Source organism: Nannospalax galili, unplaced genomic scaffold, assembly GCF_000622305.1.
Source record: "Nannospalax galili isolate Female #2095 unplaced genomic scaffold, S.galili_v1.0 scaffold195, whole genome shotgun sequence".
In the NCBI taxonomy this organism is placed as follows: domain Eukaryota; kingdom Metazoa; phylum Chordata; class Mammalia; order Rodentia; family Spalacidae; genus Nannospalax; species Nannospalax galili.
The window spans coordinates 683494-708371 of NW_008335885.1; the positions used below are offsets into that span (position 1 = coordinate 683494).

The following is a 24878-nucleotide window of genomic DNA, read 5'->3' on the forward strand; positions in this document are numbered from 1 at the left end:
TATAGTTTTCTTTTTTGGTTGTATCTTTACCTGGCTTTGGTATTAGAGTGATGCTGGTTTCATAGAAGGAATTTGGAAGTTCTCCCTCCATTTCTATTTTTTTGAATAATTTAAGTAATATTGGATGTAGATCTTCCTTAAAGGTCTCGTAGAATTCTGCTGTAAATCCATCAGGTCCTGGGCTTTTGTTAGTCGGGAGATTTTGTATTATTGTTTCAATTTCGTTATGTGTTACGGGTCTGTTTAAGCTGCTGATCTCTTCTTGGTTTAGTTATGGTGATCCCCATGCTTTTAGATACCCATCCATTTCTTTTAGGTTTTCAAATTTAGTAGCATATAGGTTTTTAAAGTATTCCTTTATAATGTTCTGGATCTTTTTGGTGTCTGTTGTGATGTTTCCCCTTTCATCTCTGATTTTGTTGATTTGGAAGTGCTCTTTCTTTCTTTTGTTTAACTGGGCTAGTGCTCTATCAATCTTGTTTATCTTTTCAAAGAATCAGCTCTTACATTTGTTGATTCTTTGTATTATTTTCTTTGTTTCTATGTCATTAATTTCTGCTCTGATTTTTGTTATTTCTTCTTGTCTGCTGAGTTTGGGTTTCATTTGTTGTTGCTTTTCAAGTGTCTTGAGTTGCAATGTTAAGTCACTGATTTGTGTTCTTTCCGATTTTTTTTTTTTTTTTAATGCGGAAAAGTGTTTTGCCTGCAGGTGTGTCTGTGCATGCAATGCCTGAGGAGGCCAGAAGAGGGCATCAGATCCTGGAACTGGAGTTACTATTAGCAGCCATGTAGGTGATGGGAACTGAACCCAGGTCCTCTGCAAAAGCAGCCAGTGCTCTTAACTGCTGAGCCATCTCTCCAGCCTCAGAATTTTGTTCTTAAAACAAATGGAGTTAATGAAATAATTATAAAGAAGGCAGACAGAGCCTGCTGTGTGTTCTTGACCTTGAGTAGGGGTAGATCTATCCCTGCTGTATTAGAATAAGGAGGGAGGCCAGAGTCTGCTTGCATTCATTCTGTCACTGTGGGGTGTTCTTCTTTTTCTTTCTTTCTCTTGTTCTCTTTTTTCTGACATAGGGTTTCATGCCTGGCCTCGAACTTGCTAGTTAGCCAAGGATGATCTTGAACTTCCGGTCTCCTGTGTCTACCCCCTGAATGCTGGGTTCACAAGTACGTGCCGCCATGCCCAGTTTTAGTCAGTGCTTGGGATCAGACCTAAAGCTTTGTGCATGTAAGCACTGTACTAACTGAGCCACATTCCCAGCCCTGCAGTCACTGAGTCATAGCTGCATTATATACATAGTTTAGGGCAGGGCTTCTGAAACTTTCTCTACTTGTGAGCTCTTTTTGCCTGAGAATTTCTTTATTTCTTTTTTTTTTTTTGAGACAGGGTCTCCCTGTAGCCCCAGCTGGCCTGGAACTCACTATGTAGACCAGGCTGGCCTTGAAGTCACAGGGATCTACCTGCTTCTGCCTCCTGAGTGCTGGGATTAAAGAAATTTTACATAAGCCTAGGTATACAAATATATAAAATTAGGCACACAAATCAAACATTTACTGACAATAAATCACAAAGGAATTTATTTTACTTTTAACTTTTTTTTATTACTGTGTGTGTATATGATGGGTGTGTTTGTGGGCACAGACATGTGTGATATGGCACCTTCTTGACCATAGCTACACCATGTTAAAGTTTAGGCTGAGTCTAGTCTCTGAAATTATCAGGCAGTTGGCCTAGGGTATGGGAACACATGTCAGCAGGACCCAGCTGTCTTGGGAACAGGTCAACATGTCCTGGAGAGCACCTGCTAACTGCAGATTTATGACTTCTGTAGGTTGTACTTGGCTTGCTTCTGCAAAATACTAATTGTTGCTTAATAGAATAGAAATTGTTAAGGGGACTCTCTACCTATAAGCTTGGGAACTTCAACTTTTCACCCCTGGTTATAGTTTCTCTGTATAAAAGCTTACCCTGAGATGACTCGGGGCTACACACTGGGGTTCTAACACCCTTGTGCAGCTACTGGCCAGCAATGCCTTTCATTTGGCAAAACTTTGAGTGGTCTCTGGTGAAGCACCCTACAATACATGCTCATGCCAAGGAACAAGTGTGGAGGTCAAAGGACAGCCCCTGGCAATCAGGGGTCTCCTTCAAATGGTCAGGCTTACACAGCAAGCATTTTTACCCACTGAGCCATCTTACTGGCCTTAGAAATTGATTTAAAAATAAATTTTTGGCCAGGAGTGGTGGTGCACACCTTTAATCCCACATTCGAGAGGCAGAGGCAGGCAGATCTCTGTGAGATTAAGGCCAGCCTGGTCTACATAGCAAGTTCCAGACTAGCTGTGGCTGTAGATAGACCCTGTCTCAAAACAAAAACAAACAAACAAAAAACACTTTGATATTCATATAAGTTGACCATTTACTACAGACAAAAGCAAATTTGCATACTGAGATGCATAGTCTTGTTTTAGAACAAGAACAAGAATTAACTCTTGGCTGAACATTTGATGCTGCAGCATCTTCAGTGTTTTTCAGAGCTGACTTGACCTTATAATCACCAATGCTGAGAATGTATGTCCAGAGTCATTTCAGAAATTGGAAATTCTGTCCTAATCCTCAGACAAAATTAATTGAGTGTTTTTATGAAACTCGTCAGCAACCCAAACAGCAATTTTTAGAATCAAACATTATAATGCAATAAACTCTAAAGATAGACAAATTTGATACTTACATACTGAGGAATGGCAGCAAGAAAACATTAAAGTCCTTGTTTTCCATAATTAAACCACTATGTTTCTGTAAGAGCAGAAAATTTTGCCTGTTCAGTAAAGATGCTGCAATTCATAATGTGATGGTCTCAAGTCTGAACCAAGGTGCCTCGGGCACTGTTCATTGGAACAATGGCACATGCAGTGCAAAGTGCACAGGTTAGGTTCAGACTCAAGTCTACAAGGAAGCCATGTGATGCAGTGCAGGGGGCACTCCCAGAAACATCTTGGATTCATCCTGTTTCATTTTGAATTAATTTTTGGTCATTGTATATTCAGAAATCTTTACTGTTGCAACATTTTTATGGCCCTCCCTTTCCATTATGCAACCACAAATGGGGTCATAACCCACAGTTTAAGAAGCTGGGGTTTAAGCTTTGTATGCACAGGCCTGGAATCCTGCACTTGAGACAGAGAGGCAGGAAGGTCAGGAATATATCATCTTCTACACAGCAAGTTCAAGGCCAGCCTGGACTACATGAGACACTGTATTTAATTTTTTTTTAAAAAAAAGAAGGAAGCTGTGTGTAGATCATCTTGTCTTTTCAGAATAACCCTAACATTTATCACATTCACTGAACAGAGAAACTCTCCAACAAGGAACCGTTTCCTGAGTATTTGATAAAGACTGCTGGCATCTGTGCTTTAAGTGCACTGGAGAATCAGTCAAATGACAGAGGTATGACCAGTGGCCTCAGCAGTGATCTCCCTGGGTGTATCTATGGTCAACACAGGGACTTGTTCATTCCAATGGTCACTCATTTCTGTTCTTTCAGATGACCTCTGGTCTTGGCCCACCTTCAGCACCTACTTTCTTTGGGGGCAAAGTCACATAATTTTGTAACCACCTAACATGTATCAGTTTTAGCTATGCCTCATGAAGCTGCTTCCCAAGATGAAGTGGGCCTATCAAAAGCCAAAATCTAAAAAGAATGACTATAAACAAATGAGTTAAGATCCCTTGAAAGGAGGGTTGAGTTTTATAAGGAAAGCTGACATCTAACTTCTGTCAAATTCTGGGCCTACTCTTTTACCTTGTGAAGTAATTAGTAATGAGCACTGATTACTTCACAGGGTAAAATTTTGTTGTTTGATGGTCTTACACACAGGGTCTCATTTCTCTGACTTTCCTCAGATGTGGCTTGGAATTGTGGAAAGGGTTTGGAGCTCCTACAGGCTGTTTCCTTCCTGGCTCAGTAATTGCTGTCTGACATGAGACAAGTTACTGATCCTTCTTGAGCTTCAGTTTTTTTATTATTACTTATTTAATATATAAATATTAAATACGTGTGAGGGTTTTTTTTTTTTTGCCTGCACATGTAAGTGTACCATGTGTGTGCAATGCCAGAGGAGGTGATCCAGATTCCCCCCAGAACTGGAACTACAGATGACTGCTAGCTGCCATGTGGATGCTGGGGACTGAACCTGGGTCATCTGCAAGAACAGCCAGTGCTCTTAACCACTGAGCCGTCTCTCCAGCTCCCTCCCCCGTTTTTTAAAAATTATGATAGTGGTATAGCTACCTCAAAAAATTGTTATAGGGATTAAATGAGGTAAAATACAAGCAGAAGTGGGCTTAGACGAGGCCCAAGACAAATACCACAGTTCTGTGTTCTGAGAATTTGTCCTCTACTCTTTCTCTATATGTGGTTCTGTTTCTCTGGAGAGCGCCAGTTAATCTAGGTATTTTACTAAACAAAATGGTTTCTTCCTAGTATGAAGTCTGCTACCAATTTCTCTCTCACTGCTATGCATACATATATTTTCTTGAAATTTTTAGCGTTTTAAAGTTGGGGGGGTCTATGAATGTTTTTTCTTCCTTTTTCCAGATATTCTGCAATGCTGAGTTTATTTTTATAACAAAACCTTTAAAACTTTTTAGATTCTATAAACTTAACTTTTAATCTTAAATTTGAACTTCTATGTTATACTTTTATTTTTAAAAATTCACCTATGAATCGGAAGTAAATTCATAAATAACTAAACAGAACATCTTACCTTTGAAAGATAAGAAACCACAGATGCAGCACTTCAACCCAAGCAGCCTGGCTATGTTTCCCTCAGACCGCTTGTCCACAGTTTGCTAATTTCCCTCAGGCCTAGAAACATGGCTGAGGGATGGGGTACTGCTGCCAGTGCGGGATTTCCAAGCACTCAGACATGATCTGCAGACAGAAGTCGTGCCTCGAGCAAGCGTGATAAAGCATATCTACACTCTGTTGACTCACTCACATGGCTAGTGTGAGTGACCCATGGGTAGCAGCCACTCAGAATATTTCACACTATATGTGGCCACTCTGAGAAGCCCTTCAGATAAATACTTGTTTTTTCTCAAAAATATATCAGTGGGATATCAACTTATGGTCATACTGTACTGTCTTTTTCACATTTATGTTTATTTATGTGTATGTGCACATGTGTGCAGGGTCCAGAAAAGGATAACAGATCCCCTGAAGCTAGAGTTACTGGTGATTTTGAGGGGGCCTGATGTGAGTGCTAGGGACCAAACTCTGGTCCTATGAAAGATGAATAATCCTTTGGTGATCTATTTGTTATTTTAAGGACAGGACAAGAATCTGAGCAGCAATGGAAGAGTGTGTGAAACATCATGACATGGTTTGACTCTGAATTCCCTGAGGGATAAGATTGTATGTGCATTGGGGCTTGGAGCAGCCCATCCAGCTGAAGAGACAGTGACTTGATCCTCTGATTGCTGTACCCTCTTGACTAGGTTGTGATGAAGAAGTAGGGGTTGGGGAGCCCCTTCCCCAGCACTGGAGCCATCTCTCCAGCTCCATGCATACTTCTTAAATCAGGCTTTGCTTGCTGCATTTTCTTTAATCCTCCTAAGGACCCTATAAGATAGTTGCTGCTAATTTTTCTGCCTTACTGATGCCAAATGCATTAAAGGAAAAAGATGTAACTCGTTGACTTATGAGAAGGCTCCTAGGCAGGCAGGTGTGGTCCAAGAATGGGAAGAAGCCAAGGTTGCTGAAGAGAAGAGAAGCTGTCTTTCCTGACGCTGGAAGAGAAAGAGCCACACCATAGCGATTTTTCAGATCATAATATTTACATTAAGAAATGTTGCTGGGCATTGTGGTGCATGTCTTTAATCCCAACACTCAGGAGGCAGAGGCAGGCAGATCTCTGTGAGTTTGAGGCCAGCCTGGTCTACATAGCAAGTTCTAGGTTAGCTGGGGCTATGGTGAGACCCTGTCTCAAAAAGGACAAGAAACAAACAAAAACCTGGAAAAACAACTCTCCCCAACCCCCCCCCAAAAAAAACCCAAAGAAATATTAGTGTTGGGCTGGGGAGATAACTCAGTCAAGTGTTTGTGTTTGAAAACCATGTTAAAAAAAAAAAAAAAAAAAAAAAAAGCTGGGCCTGCTGGGTGTGGTGGCACATCCTTTAATCCCAGCACAGGGAAGCAGAGGCAGATAGATCTTTGTGAATTCCATGTCAGCCAGAGCTACAGTGAGACTCTGTCTCAAAACAAACAAACAAACAAACAAAAAACCGGTGGTGCTGAAGAGGCAGAAATAAGCAGATCCATGGGGCTTGCCTACTTGACGAGTTCCAGGACTGTCTGAAAAAATGTGGTGGCACACGTCTGTGATCCCAGCACTTGGAAGGCATAGGTAGGCAGATATCTCTGAGTTCAAAGCCAGCCTGGTCTACAGTGAGTTCCAGGCCAGCCCCACTACAGGGAGACCCTGTCTCAAAAAGACCAAAAAAGAAATGTAGCACCTGAGGCTGTCCACTGTCTTCTACTTGTACTTGCACATACACACAGAAAGAAGTGTTTGAAAGATCAATATTGAAAGAGAACGGACATAGTTATGTCTTAGGAAGATCATTCAGACTGTTGTGTGGTGATCAGATTAGTGGGAGGGAAGAGACAGACACCAGTTTGAAGGCTATAATAGTAATGCAGGCACATGACAGTGGTAGCCCAAACTGTGCTTTATATGTGGAAATGGAGCAAATGAAAGAGCTAAAGCGGGCTTCAGTGAGAATGAGGCCTTCAAAATAATTTAAAAGAGAGATTCAAGATTCAAGAAGCAGAGCTGGAGAGACAGCTAGCAGTCAAGAGCACTGGCTGGTGCTTGCTTCAGCAGCACGTATGCTAATACTGGAATGATACAGAGATTATTGTGGCCCCTGTGCAAGAATGACATGTGAATACATGAAGAATTCCGTATTTTTTTTTAAAAAAAAGCATTGGCAGCTCTTGCAAAGGTTCAGTTTCCAGCACACACACAATGGCTAACAACCATTCAAAACTCCAGTTCTAGGGTATATGGTTCCCTCTTCTGGCCTCAGTGGGCATTGCACACACAGGTGCACTTGCATGCAGGCAAAATACTGATACACATAAAATAAAATAAGGAGATTCTGTCCTGTGTGTCTGTTGTGAGGCACAGTATTCAGTTATCTCCATCCCACCTCTCTCATAGCAAAGTGAGAGCCTCCGCCTCATGGAAGATTCAGTGGACATGGACACGAGCCCTCTGAGGCCTCAGAACTATCTTTTCGGCTGTGAACTAAAGGCTGACAAAGATTATCACTTTAAGATGGGTAATGATGAAAATGAACACCAGCTATCATTAAGAACAGTGAGTTTAGGAGCTGGTAAAAAAGATGAGTTGCACATCACTGAGGCAGAGGCAACGAATTATGAAGGCAGTCCAATTAAAGTAACACTGGCAACTTTGAAAATGTCTGTACAACCAACAATTTCCCTAGGGGGATTTGAAATTACACCACCTGTTGTCTTAAGGGTGAGGCGTGGTCAAAGGCCTGTACATATTACTGAACAGCACTTAGTAGCTGTGGAAGAAGATGCAGAGTGAGAAGATGAAGAGGAGGAGGATGTAAAACTCTTAAAAGGTGGTTCTCTTCCCAAAGTGGAAGCCAAGTTCATTAATTATGTGAAGAATTGCTTCTGAATGACTGACCAGGAGGCTATTCAAGTCTCTGGCAGTGGAGGAAGTCTCTTTAAGAAAATAGTTCAAACCATTTGAAATATTCTGTCTTCATTTCTGTAACAGTTGATACCTGGTTGTTCTTTTTATAATGCAAAGTGAGAAAGAAAATAGTTCAAACCATTTGAAATATTCTGTCTTCATTTCTGTAACAGTTGATACCTGGTTGTTCTTTTTATAATGCAAAGTGAGAACTTTGATAAATGTCTTATTTTGTTTCTGTGACAGTTTGATATCTGGTTGTCCTTTTTATACTGCAAAGTGAGAACTTTGATAACATTTGATAAATGTTGTCCAGGTTTCTTTGCCAAGAATGTGTTGTCTAAAATGCCTGTTTAGTTTCTAAGGATGGAGCTCCACCCTTTCCTTGGTTTTAAGTATGAATGGAATGTTGTGATAGGCTGTAGTAACAGTGGTGGTCAGACACGGAAATGGTGGGGAGACAAAAAATATACGTGTGAAATAAACTCAGCATTTTAATAAAGTAAAAAAAAATCAAAACCCTTTTTTAAATTCAAGAAGCAACTATTTAAAACAAGCTAATTTCCAGTTATGTTTACATAGTCATTCTACAGGGACCTCAGCTGTAAATTAAAGTTCTCAATATTCGTTCCAATATGGGTTAAAATCATACTGTGGATATCTTCAACATTCTTTACTTCAGCCCATCACAAACTGCTTGAAAGGCCTGTGCCCTGACACCTGTCTGTTACCTTGGAGTGTTGAGAGGACGGCTCCCACATTCCATGACTCTGAGGTCAGGGCCCTGGTGAGGTCTCTTCAGGCACTCACGAAGTGCTAGGAAATGTAGAGTTTACAGAGTTCAGATGCACCACAGCCCCTCAGGTGAGTACTGAATGAGTCACTGGCTGAGAGAGTCTCTGGACAGTTTCTCTCTTGCCAAGATTATCTAAAGACAAAGGTGTAGATGTGTGTACAGAGACTATTTTAGCCTTTGGCTGAAGGATTGGGGGTGTGACTCAGTAGTAGTGTGCTTATCTAGCAGACATAAGGCCCTGGATTTGACCCTTAGCACTGAAAAATATAATAAATGAACTTCCCAGACCTTTTGCCAAATAGTGTGGAATGGTGGTGTGGAAAATGTGAAGTCCTGGATTGTTTTCCCTGCCAGTGGTTTTCTGGAATTACCAAATACAGAGAGAAGGAAGCAGGGAGGGCTCAGCCTTGGAGGAGGTAGCGATTAGCTAGCCTTTGCCTCAGCTACATGGGAGCAGCCTTGCTCCTGATTCTACGTGAGATGACCTTGGCACATCTTTTGCTCTTGGAAAAGACACATCAAGACCTTTCTGGGCTGGAGGGTGCTCCGTATCAGATGGAAGCTGGGTTTGCAGGGTGCATGCATGCTCTGCTGATGAGGTACTTGGTGGGATTGTTGGGTTCCCAAATTTTAATATTCTGTGTAAACTATTTCCATGGAAGGCAGAAAAATCAAGGTTAAAAAAAACGTCAGGCTTGCCTTGGGTTTCCTGGATGCCTGATTTCTGCACCTTATTAATATCTTTATGGGAGATATTCTCTGCCACCCTGTGGACATTTGAGGGGAACTGCAGCTTCTCAAACACCAGGCAGAAAAGAAAAAGTCCTGAAAGGGCTGAGAGCCTTAAATACCCGAAGTCCCCTGAAGTGAAGGGCAGCTTCTATCCTTGCCCAAAGAGGGTGTACAGAACAGGAAGAGGATGGCTAGTGCTCCTCTTCTCTGCTATTCCACCGTAGGTGAGGTCATCTAGGGAAGTGACACATTAGCGTTAGGAGCAGCTACACACTGCTCACGGAGACCCACATTTGCACTGTTTACGCCCTGCACTGGTTACTGCTCTAGAAGTCCCAGGCTTAGGGCAGGGCAGGAATGTTATTTCTCACAGCATGCCACTTCAGTTGTCTTAAGTAAATAAGAGATCTTGAAAGAGCTTGGGTTGGCTTTGCACATAATTTTGTAAGTGCCTATGCAACCAGCTTGTAGATTATCTGAGAATACATATGGTAGGCTGCACTGTGTGGTAGGAAAAACATAAGATCAGTGTCTCATAGCTCTGGCTTTCAATCATCTCCCCATCACATACCAGTATGTGACCTTGGGCGCTTGGCTACAGTAGTTGTCTTCTCATCTATAGAGTTAATATGACCTGCCTCGTGGAAAGCATTGAGGACTAAATGATAGTCCAGGGCCTGACTCACAGCCAGCTCTCATAGCTTATCCATGTGTATAACCAACATGCTCAGGGGTCCTCTGGACCATCTGTAAACATCCAGTCTACAAAGAGTGGACATATGTGCAATGAGAATTATTTCCTCCATTTCAGTTTCCTTTCCTGTACTTCTTGACAGTGTGATATGTACACCTGTAATCCAGCAGAGGAAACAGAGGCAGAAGAATTTTATAGGCAGGGAAACTGAAGTACATTGAAGTGGACTACCTAATCCACCCACAGAGGGGAAACAGGGCCAAAGTCAGGATGGAGGTACGGCAATCTTAGCAGTATTCTGCTTTTGTATGGCCCACATCATCAGGCACGATGCCTGGACTTATAAAAACAGCTTAGTAAATGCCCGCTGAGTGAATAGCAGGATTTGTTGCCAAATGGCATTTGGAAGTGGGTCAAATGTCCTGCAGGGCTCTGAAAGGCCAGCTATATAGAACAGCAACTAGTGAATGATCAAGTTAAAACTCCTTGTCATCAGGCCAGTAGCCTGCTGGCCAAGCCAGCTGTGTGCAAGGGTGGACATGATCAACTTTGATTCTTTTATTTCAGGTAACCCACCTTCCAAAGAGGTGCCTGTTGGGAAGTACCCCTTCATAGTCACCTCTGATGATGGACAGAAGGTTCCTGTGGTTCAGGCCTATGCTTTTGGCAAATACCTAGGCTATCTGAAAGTCGAATTTGATGACCAAGGAAACGTCATCACTTCACATGGAAATCCCATTCTTCTGAACAGCAGCATTCTGGAAGGTGTGTGGAATTTGACAAACAGTTCTACCAACTCATTTGGTGGCTAGATCTTCCTCTCTGCCCCCCACCTCTCTCTCCTTACTTAGGTGGCTATTCTTCTTTTTTCCCTCTCTCTCTCTTTTTATTGTTTTAGAAAATAACTATAATAACTTTTGAAGAATTTAACTTTTCCCTTGTGTTTACCCTCTTTGTACATAAGGAAAATTTAAACTTCTAGTTCCCAAATCTTCATTTGCTTTTCCAAGCCTGCTCTGTGAACCACTGCTCCTTCTGCCTTTCAAAAGCTTAACCCTGCAGGTGAAAGTCACTGTTAGTTCCTGTCCAGAGGGGAGAAAAAAAAAAAAAGCAATTCAAATTGGGTAGAACAGGGCACAAATCCTAGCCCTGCCTACCAGAGGCAATGGCAGTGCGGTGTGGGCAAAGTGCCCATTGCAATGGGCCTCAACTTCTTCATCCATCAGACTTTTTTCTTCTTTTTTGTTCTGAGACAAAGTCTCAGTATATAGTCCTAGCTGACATTTAACTCCAGATCCTCCTGCCTCAGCCTCACAAATGTTGGGATTATAATGTACAACACCAAGTCTGTCAATAATTACCTTTTGGGAGCTGGAGAGGGGGCTCAGCAGTTAAGAGTGTATGCTTGTCCTAGTTTGTTTCTTCACTGCTGTGACAAAACACTCTGATCAATACCAATTTGGGGAGGAAAGAGTTTATTTGTCTTACATCTCCTGGTCACAGTTCATCAGGGAGCCCAAGGTAGGAACTCAGGGCAGGAACCTGGAGGCAGGAACTGGAGCACAGGCCATGGAGAAACTGTTTACTGGCTTGCTCCTCTGGCCCCTGCTCAACCTGCTTTCTTATACAACATAGGCCCACCTGCCCAAGGATGGCACACACCTAGTGGGCTGGGCCCTCCCACATCACTCATCAAGAAGATGCCCCACAGACATGGCTGCAGACCAGTCCAAAGGAGGCAGTTCACCAATTGAAGCTCCCTCAACCCAGGTGTGTCAAGTTGACACTAACACTATTCAGCACAGTGCTGCTCTTGAAGAGAACCCAAGTTCAGTTCCCAGCATCCATCTCTGGTACATAGCCACCTGTAATTTTAGCTCAGGGTATCTGTCACTTCTGGCTTCTGAGGGCACCTGCACTCATGTACACATAAATATCATTTTAAAATCCTTTTTTTTGTTGTTGTTGTTTTGTTTTTGGTCTTTTGAGGCAGGGTTTCCCTCCTGTAGCCCCAGCTGGCCTGGAACTCGCTATGTAAACCAGGCTCACCTCGATCTCACGGGGATGCACCTGCCTCTTCCTCCAGAGTGGGATTAAAGGTGTGCACTACCACACCTGGCTCTTGGTTTTGTTTTGTTTTTTTTAAGTGTCTTTTCTTTGGAGACTCAGAATAAAAAAAAAAAAAAGTATTATTTTCCGTAATTCATTTGACATGGTATTCATTTGATACAGTATTCATGAACATGCTGCTTTGTCTCTTTCTCACCAGCCCTTTTCTGTTTACATGATTAGATCAGGATGGCTAGTGAGTCCCATCACACCAAGGAGAGTCTGTGGTCACAACACGGGCTTCCCGGTAGCTAGAGAAGGAGCAAGCCTGGAACCACATGCCTCAGCAAGCCCTTTATACTTGCCCTGAGCCTTTCAGAACTAGCCAGTGTCATGCCAGGTGGGCTGATAGGTGCTCACCCAGATGTGGTGAGTGAATGTTGAAATGCTCAACACATCCTCACATTAAAATACACCCCAGGTTGCCCAGTGTGGTGGCGCACACCTTTGATCCCAGCAATCCAGAGGCAGAGGCAGGCAGATCTCAGAGTTCAAGACCAGCCTGGTCTACATAGTGAGCTCCAGGCTGGCTGGGGCTACAGAGAGACCCTGTCTCAAACTTAATAATCACCCAGGTATTAATGCCAGGCCTAAGGAATTTCATAATCAAAAGTAAAATGCACAAGTGTGGCAGAGAAATGCATCCTCCCAGCAGTTAAGCCACGTGAGGCTTGATTCCTCCTCCAGAACTGACTCTCAGGAGACCTGCTTTCACTGCCAGCTCTCTCTCCCCCCACCTTCCTAATGTCTTTCCTTTTCTTCTAGATCCCAGCATCAAGGCAGATATTAATCAATGGAGGATCAAATTAGATAATTATTCCACTCAGGAACTAGGGAGAACAATTGTCTACCTGGATGGGTCCACTCAATCATGCCGCTTTAGAGAATGCAACATGGGCAACTTGATTTGTGATGCTATGGTGAGTCCTCGGCACGGGTGGAGGGCCTGCCTCTAGGGAGAAGGAACGGAGAGAGAGAGAAGGAAGATGCAACAAGAACAGGTCTGCAGATTTTGACATATTTAGTGCCCAGACAAAAGCTTGGCTGATTTCAAACTGAATGCTTTGACAAAGTGGCTGAATGAGATCAGGAGATCATCACTCTGCTGCTTTACAAGAACCAAAAGCTTTTTAAAGCTGTCCTTGGATGTCTGAATTTTAGATGTTTCTTTCTGTAAGATGATCTGAACACACAAACTGCCCTCCCTGAAATGTCAGCATAGTAGATGAAACACATCTGCTTGGGCCTAACTTGGCCAGGCTGGTTTTCCCAAATCTGTACTCTTGACTCCAGAGAACATGGGCCTCCTGTAACTTGAACCTCTTTCCCTAGCACAGAATGACAACACAAAGTTATGGTAGTCTCTGGCAAGACCAAGATCATTCACAAAGAGTACTTTTCTAGGGCCAACTGGCAAAAGTGGCTTTCTGGGGCTGTGCCAAACCAAGGTCTCCAGGCCAGACTCCCACTCCTACAGGCTCCCAGCCCACTCAACAAAGTTTGTCCATACTAGGTATCCAGCCAGTGTCCCTTTCTGCTATACAACCTCACTCCATAAACTCTGGCCAAGTAGTGAATGACAGCATGCATGCCTTTTGAGACGAGGCCAGGCTGGCTCCTCTGCACCATGCAATCAGTATGAGAGAAGCAATCAAACAGAAACATCTAGAGAAAAGTCTAGAAAAAAAACCCAGTCTGCTAACTAGGACTTACCTTTCTGTTAAAGATGCTAGGAAAATATAAAAGAACTTTCACTTTGTGTGTGTGTGTGTGTGTGTGTGTGTGTGTGTGTATGTAAGTTAGAAAGTATACACTTTTGCTTCTTGTAACTGAACATACATTTTATAAAAGAACTGGGGCTGGAGAGATGGCTCAGCGGTTAAGAGCACTATTGCAGAGGACCCAGGTTCGATTCCCAGCACCCACATGGTGGCTAACAACTGTCTGTAACTCTAGTTCCAGGGGATATGACACTGTCTTCTGACCTCCTGAGCACTGCACGACATGGATGCACTTACATACAGGCAATACATTCATACAAAAAATAATAAAAATATTTTTAAAAGTAAGAATGAGCCTGATTCTCCCTAGTTTAAGGTGGCTCTCCCTGTGCCTCCAAGATCACCAACTTGGGAAGTGTCTGGCCATGAGATAGGTAATTGGGTGGCTTAAGAATGCTGTTGCCCTAGAGGAGTAACATCACAGGCCAGTCCACACTGGAGCCATCTTGACAACAGAGCTGTAGCTGGAGAAAATACTTTTCTAAGGCCCTAACCTGAGGGACGAGTTTGAGGAGGGAGTGAAGAACTCCCTGTTTCTAAGAGTCTGACATGGCACCCATCACAATATACTTTCGCTTCTGATTGACTGAAGATATGTAAACTAATAGATGATAAGCTAATTGCTTTGTGGCTAAGACTGTATATTAGTTGTAGCTGGGCATGGTGGCACACAGCTTTGATCCCAGCACTCAGGAGGCAGAGGCAGTGGATCTCTGTGAGTTCAAGGCCAGCCTGGTCTACATAGCGGTTGTAATCACAGTGAGGAATCTCTGGGAAAACGGGAACAGGGAAGAACAGTTTCAGGCTCTCAGTTGAGATAACCAGATTCCTGGAAGTGATCCTAAGAAAAAGGATCCAGAATAAGTAATGTTAATTTGTGCTACCATTGTAGATTAACAACAACCTCAGACACCCAGATGAAATGTTCTGGAACCATGTGTCCATGTGCATTTTAAATGGAGGTGGCATCCGATCGCCCATTGAGGAGAAGAACAATGGTATGCACCCCAAGTTCAGCTTTCTTAGCTATCACGCTGTCTCTGCTCTGCTTTCCCGCTGGGGTTACTGCTTTAACCATACCCACAAGCAGCCTCTGCTGCCAGTCATGTACCTTTGAGTTTGTGTTAGCTGTTACTCAAATCCAGTGCTTCAACTAAAGGACAAATATGCATTCTCATGTATTCATACACTGATGCAGCAGTAAAGTTAGTAAAAATCCAAGCTGGGTCTAAAGTTCTAACTTGCAAAGCTAACTATTAATTGTTGCTGATTTATGCAAAATATCAAGCCTGTACCTTGTCATCTAAAAAGAAAACAACACATCACTCTTCTGTGCTGGAAAAGACATTTCAAAGATGCATTTACGGATACCCAAGGCTCTATTATACATTAAAATAAATCCACCAGACAGCTATTTAAGGCTGTCTTGCAGCTCCCTTGGACACACTGTCAAATCCCATTAATACAAGGTCCCAATCTCACTTCAAACAACAGGACAGGTGGTTAGAACACCCTGCCTGAGGAAGAACTGAGCAATGTCCAACAGCCTACTAAAGCTCCAGCCCAAGCCAGGAGATCCAAGGCTGAGTGGCATGGACTTGGTCTTTAATAAGCTCTCATCCACTTACCCAGTGGTGGAGAAGAGGACAGAGGCTCTCAGTCTACTCCCTCCCAAAGTCAGACATAGCTAATGCTGTTGTGAGCCCCCCCTCCAGCCCCTTCCTTCAGCCAGAGTGAGCTGGTCTCTGGGTAAGCATTTCCTCATTCTTCTTGTCTCTCTGGGTCTACTTCAGGCACAGTCACCTGGGAGAACCTGGCTGCTGTGTTGCCCTTCGGAGGCACTTTTGACCTGGTCCAGTTAAAGGGCTCCACTCTGAAGAAGGCTTTTGAGCATAGTGTACATCGGTATGGCCAGTCCACAGGGGAGTTCCTGCAGGTGGGCGGTAAGTGGTGCATCCTTAAGGACCAGCTCCCAGCTTAATGTGGGCTTTCCTGTTGGTTGGCTCAGCTCCCCACTCACTTCTGTGGCTAGGCTTGTTTGAGGTTTTTTGTTTTTTGTTTTTTTTTCCTCACCCAATACCAACTCTCAGAGTGAATGAAGCTAGGTTGGGGTCAAAGCCCCAAACCCGTGGCAACAAGAAGTATTTGCCAAACTGGATTTGGACACCAGAAAGACCTCCATGGCTAGGAACCGTCCTTAACTCCACTTCCAGGGGAATCTGGATGCCCTCTTCTGACTTCAGAAGCATTGCATGACAAGGTGCACTCACATACATGCTGGCAATATGCTCATACACATAAAAATAAAAATATTTTTTAAAAGGCCTCCATGGAAGCTGGCTCTCTAAACACTAGGAAGATCAGCTGATATAAGGCATATGCATGTAATGTTTTCGTTTGTTTTTTGTTGTTGTTGTTTTTGGTCTCCTTGTAGTTCCAGCTGGCCTGGAACTCACAGAGATCCACCTGCCTCTGCCTCCCAAATGCTGGGACTAAAGGCATGTGCCACCACGCCATGCTGGGACTAAAGGCATGTGCCACCACGCCAGGTGCTTTTAATGTTCTTTACAAAAAACAAAACAAAACAAAAAACTCTCCATTGTTAATTCCCTGGGATCATGTGATCATGTTAAGTTTGAAAGGAATGTGGGTAGAGCTAAGGATGGTACTGATGCACTGAATGCTTGATTCCTGCTGGGAGGAGGGCAAGCTCTGAACCCAGATCTGACCAGCTTTCTCCTGGTCTGCAGTGAAGACTGAATGGAAATAAGTGCTCCTCGTATTACTAAGGATTTCTTCATTTTGGGGGTGAGGAGATGCTGGATATCAAGGACATGCTAGGCAAAAGGCCAACTGCTTTTATCTTATGGGGTGTGTGTGTGTGTTGCTGGGGATTGAACCTAGGGCCTCATGCATGCTAGGAAAGTGCTTTTTACCTGAACTATGTCCCCAGCCCTAAGGGATTCTAATTCTAATAACTAATTCTACAATCCAATGAGTTAATCCTTAAAAATCGTATTTTACTCCCAAACCATATTCTGATCTCATTTTCCCACTTTACTTCATTTCTTCATCTTGCTTTGCATCAGTCTCGTGTCACTCTGCCTCCATCTCCTGAGTGCTGAGATTACAGGTGTGTCTGACTGTGTCCAGCTTCATTTTTCTTTTTTCTGACAGTGTCTCACTATGTAGTCCAGACTAGACTCATGCTAGGTAGCTCAGGTTGACCTTGAACTTGTGACCTTCCTAATGCTCAGCTCCTAATGCTGAGATGCCAGGCATGTGTCTCACACTCAGCTTCATCTTCATTTTCATACGTGGACCTGCTTGATGGGTGCTGATGCCTGGAAGGAGGCCTTGGCCTGGTGTCTGTGGGGTAACCTTGACATCTCGGAGAGCCGCCTAGTGTTCAGATACTCTAGCAAAGTGCTGAGTACCAGTAATCTCTGTGAAAATCACTGAATCTCAAAACACTATTATTTTAACCTTCAAAATTGTTACAAATGCTCCATTGCATTTCCAAATGCTGCGTTTCTCATCTTCCAAACCCAATGACTCATTCCTGGACTAAAATGAGCTCAGGACTGTAAAGAGGGAAAATGGTACAGTTTTGTCCCGCAAGTCACCCTTGCCATTCTAAGAGCCAGTTCTAATAGGTGGTCTCACATACACTGAAGGGACTAGGGAAGAAGTCAACTAAGAAAAAGTAGCTGCAATGTCACCTCCATTTTCCTATGAAATTCTACCCAAGCTCAAGCTAAAGGAGAACAATCCTAGTATCTCAATTCCAGATCTTGGTCAAAATCCCTTTCACAGGCAACAGAAATCCCTTTGGACTTAGTAAAAACACAAACTCATTTTCTTCTAGGAATCCATGTGGTATATGATCTTTCCCGCAAACCTTGGGACAGAGTGGTCCAATTAGATGTTCTTTGCACTAAGTGTCGAGTACCCAGTTATGAGCCTCTCAGAATGGATGAAGTGTATAAAGTGGCCCTCCCAAGCTACCTGGCCAGTGGTGGAGATGGATTCCAAATGATAAAAGATGAATTATTAAAACATGACTCTGGTAAGCACGACTGTCTCTGCCTTTCCCTATCCCAAAGGTACTCAGGAACAGAAGAGGAGGGGAAGCAGAAACAGACCTTATGCCTCTGTTACAACTCCTTCCTGATCTGCAGGATGAAAACCAGGTGCACAACACTGAGGAATGTTACACTGTCCCTCCCCCAGCACACATTCACATCCATCCACCCCAGGGAAAATACACTTTCAAATAAAACACTCTACAGCTCTCTTTTAACTAATCTAAACAGCTATTCAAACTTATTCAAATGAGAGTAAGTTTTGCACTTATAGAAGAATAACATCTTTGGCACTTTAGCTTCAACATGGAAAATGCTCATGTTAAATATCTAAATTTTCTTGAAGAATATTTTGGTGTGAGTATTAAGAGTAGATGGTTAAGTGTCCTTTCAGCACTGGACTGGTGAAGCAACACACATGCACAATGTCAGTTGGTATTTCTTGCAGCACTGAGTTTTGCCGTTTACCAGCCTTGCTTTGGGAAATCCAGTTAGTTGCCTTGTGTGTAGAACTTCTACCAAAAGAGCACACTTCCCTTCCTCTTCCTAGGGCCCCAAGTGGCATGCTCACAAAACATACAGTACCTCTATACCTCTGAACAACTCAACCAAGTTCCTCCTCAGCCTCACCAGGGCAGGCCTTTGGAGGAGGGTGGAGGGCAAAGCCAGGTCAATGAAGCAGCCCTTCTTAGAAAGAATGGAGGTCACCTCTGTCCATTCCATGACAGAACCAAGTCTCACCTCCCAGTTCAGTCCCTACAGAGAGCTGAAGCCATGGATCTGAGTTCTTAACTCTGGCTGTGTTAGAATCTCTAAAGGAGCATAGTAAATTAAATACCAATGCCCTGGCCCTGGATCTTAAGAAAGTCAATGTAACTAGGATGAGACCAAGATCACATCTAGTTATTCTAATGTGTACCCAGGGTGAGCATGAACATCAATAAAAACTTTGTTGGGGCTTCATGGCTTTGTTACAGCTCTATGATCTTCATCTCTCTTCTTTTGGAAATGAAACCTCCACTGTCTCATCAATTATGTGAATGTAATTTTGAGCAAACTGAATGAGAAAGCCACTTTTATTTCTCAACCAACTCTTGGCCCAGGTCCCCAATGTCCTTGGCCTGGCAAGGACTAAGCTGGGATGTCCTCCCTTGGACATCTTAGTGCTCAGACAACTGTACTCCTCCCAATCACCCAATGCTGAACAGACACATTTCACATCTGGAACATGAAAAAAGCAATCAGATTCCTTGTACTTAACATTACCATCATTTTTGTCTTCTGTGATGCTTTATCCCTGAAATAAAAAGAAAAAATTTTTAATTACAAGGGCTTTAGACAAAGACTTTATTTCCCCTCTAACTGTTGATAATTTTTCTAGAGTTAAAATAATATATGTGTTTTTCAGGTGACCAAGATATCAGCGTGGTTTCTCAGTACATCTTAAAAATGAAAGTAATTTACCCAGCAGTTGAAGGTCGGATCAAGTTTTCTGCAGGAAGTCATTACCAAGGAAGCGTTCCTTTAATAATCCTTTCATTTTTGGCAGTGATCCTTATTTTGTACCAATAGCAGAAAAATCTCCTTGCTACTGATGTGAAACTCCATTTTTCTTCCAGTGATACTCAGATCTGCCTTTTGGGACCTGGCTTTGTGATGGTGCTAACCATCCTCAAGGCTCCTAGAAGCCAATGCACAGAGTGCTGTGCAAGGAAGAGACTACCCTCATCTCCTAGAGCCAGCATCTTAGGGACCAGATAGAAAACCAAATTTAACAGAGAGGGTCCTTTGAAAGGAAAGTCAACTAGCTGTAGTTTACATATTCAAATTGTGACAAATTTTATCAACTTTGAACCACAAAATTATTTTTTTCTATCTATTTCTAATCCATCAAACAACTTACATTTTCATAAAACCTTATCACTGACAGGCATGGTAGCACATACCTGTAGTTATAGCACTTGGCGGGCAGAGGCAGAATGGCTGCAAGTTTGAGATCAGTCAGCTAGACAGTGAGATTCTTACAACAAACAACAAAAACCCTATCATTTACAAGGAGATTTTGGTAGGTAAGACAAGTGTTGTTTCCACATTTGACAAATAAGGACACAAGTTCAGAAAGGGTTGGCTTGCCCAAGGTCATACAGCCAAAAATGTCATATAAGACATGTACCATGTCCTTTAACCTCTAGTCCAATACTCTCTACTATATAAAGTCGTCTCTCTTCCTGCCAACGGCCACAAGCTCATGGATGACACATCTCTGGTTTATTTCTGCTCTACATATTTTCCTTTTGGACTCCTGTTTAAGATCAAGTTTAAGAGAATAAGCACAGGACAGTATTCTGCCTCACATCACTATGTGCCTTTGATGAGTAAGTGGACAAACTGAAGCAAATAAGAAAGTCCAGGGGCTACAAAAGATAGTCAAGGGGCAGGGAAAAAGGGAAAGGAAGACATGAACAGGACTTGTTTACATTCCATAAGAACAAGTGTGAATGGGCATTTAGATAGTTACACATCGTTTGCTAAGGAGAAGAGCACAGTGCAAATGCAGAGCATTGGTTCTCATTAATGCTATGAGCCCATAAGTGCTGCCTCTGTGTTCTCCTTCCTTCTTCCTCACATAAAGGTGCCACAAGAGAACTTTCTAAAATAAACCGTAATCTTAAACTTGCACCTGTCCTCCCAAGATGCTAACAGAGCACTTACTCTAGTCATACCACGCACATTATGGAAAACCCAGAGTTCTGGAAGCAAGAGGGATTTTAAGAAGTGGTGTATATAAATCTTTGGTCACTGAGCTCAAAACTCAAGCAACCACTGTAAGGCATGCTCAAGTCCAGCTATAAGCATACCAGCAGGTAGTGAACCCCTGAGGGAGTGCCCAAGAAATAGATTGCTAAAATAACTTATGCCAGTAGAACAAACACTTGATTAAGATGGTCAGGGACAAGATAACCATGGTCAGCACTGCCTCAATAATCAACAAGAAATGGGAGCCTTCCCCTTAATAATCAGATCAAACAGCAGCTAGAGGCTTGAAGAGGGAACATGTTTACTTCCTAGTGTTTACAAATACTAAGTACTCTTGACACAAAACATTTCAAACTTCATAACCATTTTATAAGGTTGCAGGAGAATGTCTTTAGTTCGATGCATATACAGATTAGCTATGAACAAAAAACGTCAATAAGAATGTATTAAAAAAAGAGAAACAATGCAATTAGGGTATATTTTTATGCTTGGCCAGTAAACTAGGAGAAATCTTATTAGAACATAATTTTTAAAAGAAAATTTTTGTGGGAGGCTATGGGAGGGTGTTTCTGGGAAGTGGGTGTAAAATAAATAAATTAAAAATATATATCTGTACATATCTGAGACATTAGCCAAATCTAATGGGGGCAATTTAAGATGGACTACAGTACATGCTCGTGTGGGAGAATAGGAAGCCTCTCTGTGTGGGGAAGTTATGACATGACCTACTCAGTGCTCATTGCTAATGACTACCAGGTCTTTGTCCCTGACACTGTTGGGTTGTGGTCGAGATAAGAATTCTGAAGCCAGCTTGCTTCCACCATTTACCAACCGAATTATTTACTTCTCCGAACCTCTGTGTCTCCATCTGAAGATAGGGAGAGATTAGAGTCCATCTACTGCAGAGATAATTAAGTGGAATAATGCGTGGGTTGGCACCTACTGATGCAGAATACTCTAAGACAGTGCCTGTCCTGTCCTTAAGCAAGGCACAGCCTAGCAGGAGAGACTGACACATGAGCCTCTGGGTGCCATTCACTGGGCTGAGTCTTTGCTCAAGACATTCTAGAGTAGGGACTGGCAAACTACAGCCACTAGGCAAGTCAACCCACTACCTGTTTTTGTAAATAAAGTTTTATTGGCAAAAAAAGAGAAAGTTTTTGTAATTTTTGAGTGTGTGTGTGTTGCTGTGGTAATGAGAAATAACCTAAGACACTACTTTGTAACTGTAAATTCCAAACAATAAAATGGAAGATGTCCTTGGTCTTTGGTGGTCATTTCTTCTCTCAAACACTTGTAGTCCAAGATAATATGCTAAGACAATTTTTCACCTGGATAATTTCTCTTGATAGTAAATGCTTTGCCATTTGATAGCCCTTTCTCTTCTCTCACTTGAAAAATTAAAAAGAAAAATACATGCAATTTTTAAGTAGAAAAATAATTTTTAAATGGAAGATTATTAAGGGGCTGGAGAAATGACTCGGCAGTTAAGAGCACCGGCTGCCCTTGTAGAACACCTGGGTTCAGTTCCCAGAATGCACATGGCAACTCACAACCATTCATAACTAGAGTTCCAGGTATCAAACATCCTCTTCTGGCCTTCGTGGGTACCACATGCACATAGTGCACTTACATACATGTAATGAAACATACATATAAAACTGAAAAATAACTATTTTAAAGGAAGACTGTTAACTCTCAACTTTTCTTCATCTAACCCTGCCTTATTCTTCACTGAAAATCTATGTACCTCTAAGGTAAAACCTGCCCAGGTAGGCCAGAAAAGGGTATCAGATCCCCTGGAACTGGAGTTGCAGGTGGTTGTGAGCCCTCATGTGGGTGCTAGGAACCAAACATGGGTCCTCTACAACAGCCAGTTCTTGCTGAGCCCTAATAAAAGATTTTTAAAAGTATTAGTAACTGAGCTGTAAAGGTGGCTCAATGATTAAGAGCACTGGCTGCTCTTGCAGAAGACCTGAGTTCAAATCCCATCACCCACATGGCATCTAACAACCACCTGTAACTCCAGTTCCAGGGGATCTGACACCTTCTTCTGTCACTGCATGACATGGGAGCATTTACATGCAGGCATAACACTCATACACATAAATCAATCAAAAAGTATTGGTAACCATAAAATTAACATGAATACACATAATTTGTGAAAGACCATTAGTCTGAGTGTCTTCAACTTTAATCAACATAGAAATGGAAAATATAATCATGAGTATTTCGTACAATTCAGAAAAAATCCAATGCTTGTGAGTGGGGGTTTGCGTATACATGAGTGGGCAAGTACACAAGTAGAGGCCACAGGGGGACGCTGAGTGCCTTCCTCTATTGCTTTCCACCTTATTAGAGATAAGGTCTCTCATTGGACTAGAAGTTCACTATTTTAGATACACTGGCTACTAAGAGCTCCCAGAACCTCTGTGCCCACCCCCATCAAATACTGAGGTTACAGGCATGTGCAGCCATGACTGGATTTTTCTTTTACATGGAGGCTATGGATTGAAACTCAGGTCATCATGCCTGCAGAACAAACACTCTTATCCACTGTGCCTGCTCCAGCCCGTCCATGCTTTTGTCATTCCATTCTCCACCCCTCTGGTACCCAGTTCAACTGGTCTCCCTACGTTTATTTATGTCAGTATCTACAGTTGCATGTCTTACTTACCTTCCCTGCAATAATTCGACTAGTTTAATACATACACACACACACACACACACACACACACACCACAAATTAATATCAGTCTTTGTTTTGTAACTTAAATTTTTGTTTCAATTTTTTTTTCTGACCTTTAATGTACTCCTTGGGGGATGGGGAATGCTTCTCATAGGTACTTTTTGCAGTAAGCTTTATTGTCCAAATTTTCTTCTTAACCTAAATCATACTTTAGAAATGTTTTATTTCAACTAACAGAAATTGTGTTTATAATGTATAACATGTTTTGAAATACACACTGTGGAATGGCTGAATCAAGTGGCCACCAACACCTCTGTACTAATTGTTCAGTGGCTACACTTCGACAAGAGTCCTTCTCCCTCTCCTGTCACCCTCTCTGGTGTGCCCTTGTTTACTTGTTACCTCTTTATTCACTTGCTTTATTTTGGCAGCAGCTACACAAAGTGAGAGATCACCACAGGCCACATTCCTGTCTCCTGATACCTTCATGCCCATTCTACCTCAGCAACCTCTTCCTTTAACAAACCTTGTGTCCACCACATCTTTTGTGCGGTGCTGCTGGGCTATGAACAGAGCACAAGGATGAGTAAGACACATCTCTATGCTTGGACTGTTCACAGCCACGAGGAAGACAGAAAACAACATTAAGTCTAAAAAACAAATTCAAGCTTCTGTGTGTCTGGCCATTACCCCTTCTTGCTCCTAGGAAGAATACCCACTCTTTGGGAAACACTGTGCCTCTCCTAGTCCATGTAGTGTGATAGGACAACTAACTGCAATCCTCTAGCCACAAAAAAGCATCTGACCTACCTTTGGCAACTATAGTGTTCTAATCGATTCGTCTTGGTTCAAATTATTGGCTCAGGAATAAGCATATGACCCAAGCTAAGATAGTAAAAGGCCCAAAGTGAGCATTTACATGTGTGCAAGAGACAAGCTTTTTCTTCTCCTCTGTATAGTGGTTCCATAGTTTTTTAAACTGTCTTCCCCTACATTAAGGTACTTAATGACTACACCCAACAAGATAGAAGCTGAAGCAAAAAATGAGGCATAGAAACCCAAGGTGATTTGAGAGCTGGAAAACTCCTACTGGTCAACTCCAGCACTACCTCTGTAGTTGGATTAGATGAAGAGATACTTTGCCCTCTGTCTTTCAGAAAGATCAAGTTTGGCCACTTGACCCAAGAACTTAAACTAGCTCAAACTAGGAAAGCATGTCAAAAATCTTCCCTGAACACATCTGAGGTAGAGTTAGGAGGGGAATCAAACAAGAAAGAGTTCAGACATTAGGTAAAACCTCTCAAAGCTCTTAGGTAAAATTACTCATTTTTTTTCCCTCATACTAGTAAAATAAATTATCTAAATTGGTCACACAACACTTAAGATTACATTTCCTTACAAATGGAATTTCAGTGTCACTCATTTTTTTCAGATTTGTGCTGCTTTTGGAAAATTAAATATTGCCAAGTACAGTAGCACATGCCTACTAATCTGA

At 42.4% G+C, this 24878-nt stretch overlaps 1 protein-coding gene and 1 non-coding gene across 2 annotated transcripts in view; both read left to right on the top strand.

The window, feature by feature from the left end:
* The window catches only part of Nt5e (5'-nucleotidase ecto), a 63847-nt gene extending 41887 nt beyond the window's left edge, over positions 1–21960 (top strand). Inside the window, exons 4-9 of the mRNA XM_008830668.3 lie at positions 10530–10727; positions 12837–12991; positions 14745–14850; positions 15646–15795; positions 17721–17921; positions 19346–21960. Coding sequence (XP_008828890.1) covers positions 10530–10727; positions 12837–12991; positions 14745–14850; positions 15646–15795; positions 17721–17921; positions 19346–19509 — 974 coding nt within the window. The 3' untranslated portion in view covers positions 19510–21960. The remainder of the gene's footprint in view (positions 1–10529; positions 10728–12836; positions 12992–14744; positions 14851–15645; positions 15796–17720; positions 17922–19345) is intronic.
* On the top strand, positions 6876–6979 carry LOC115069942. The gene has a single exon (XR_003849178.1). It is a non-coding gene; the product is annotated as a U6 spliceosomal RNA (small nuclear RNA).
* Positions 21961–24878: the final 2918 nt, after the last annotated feature.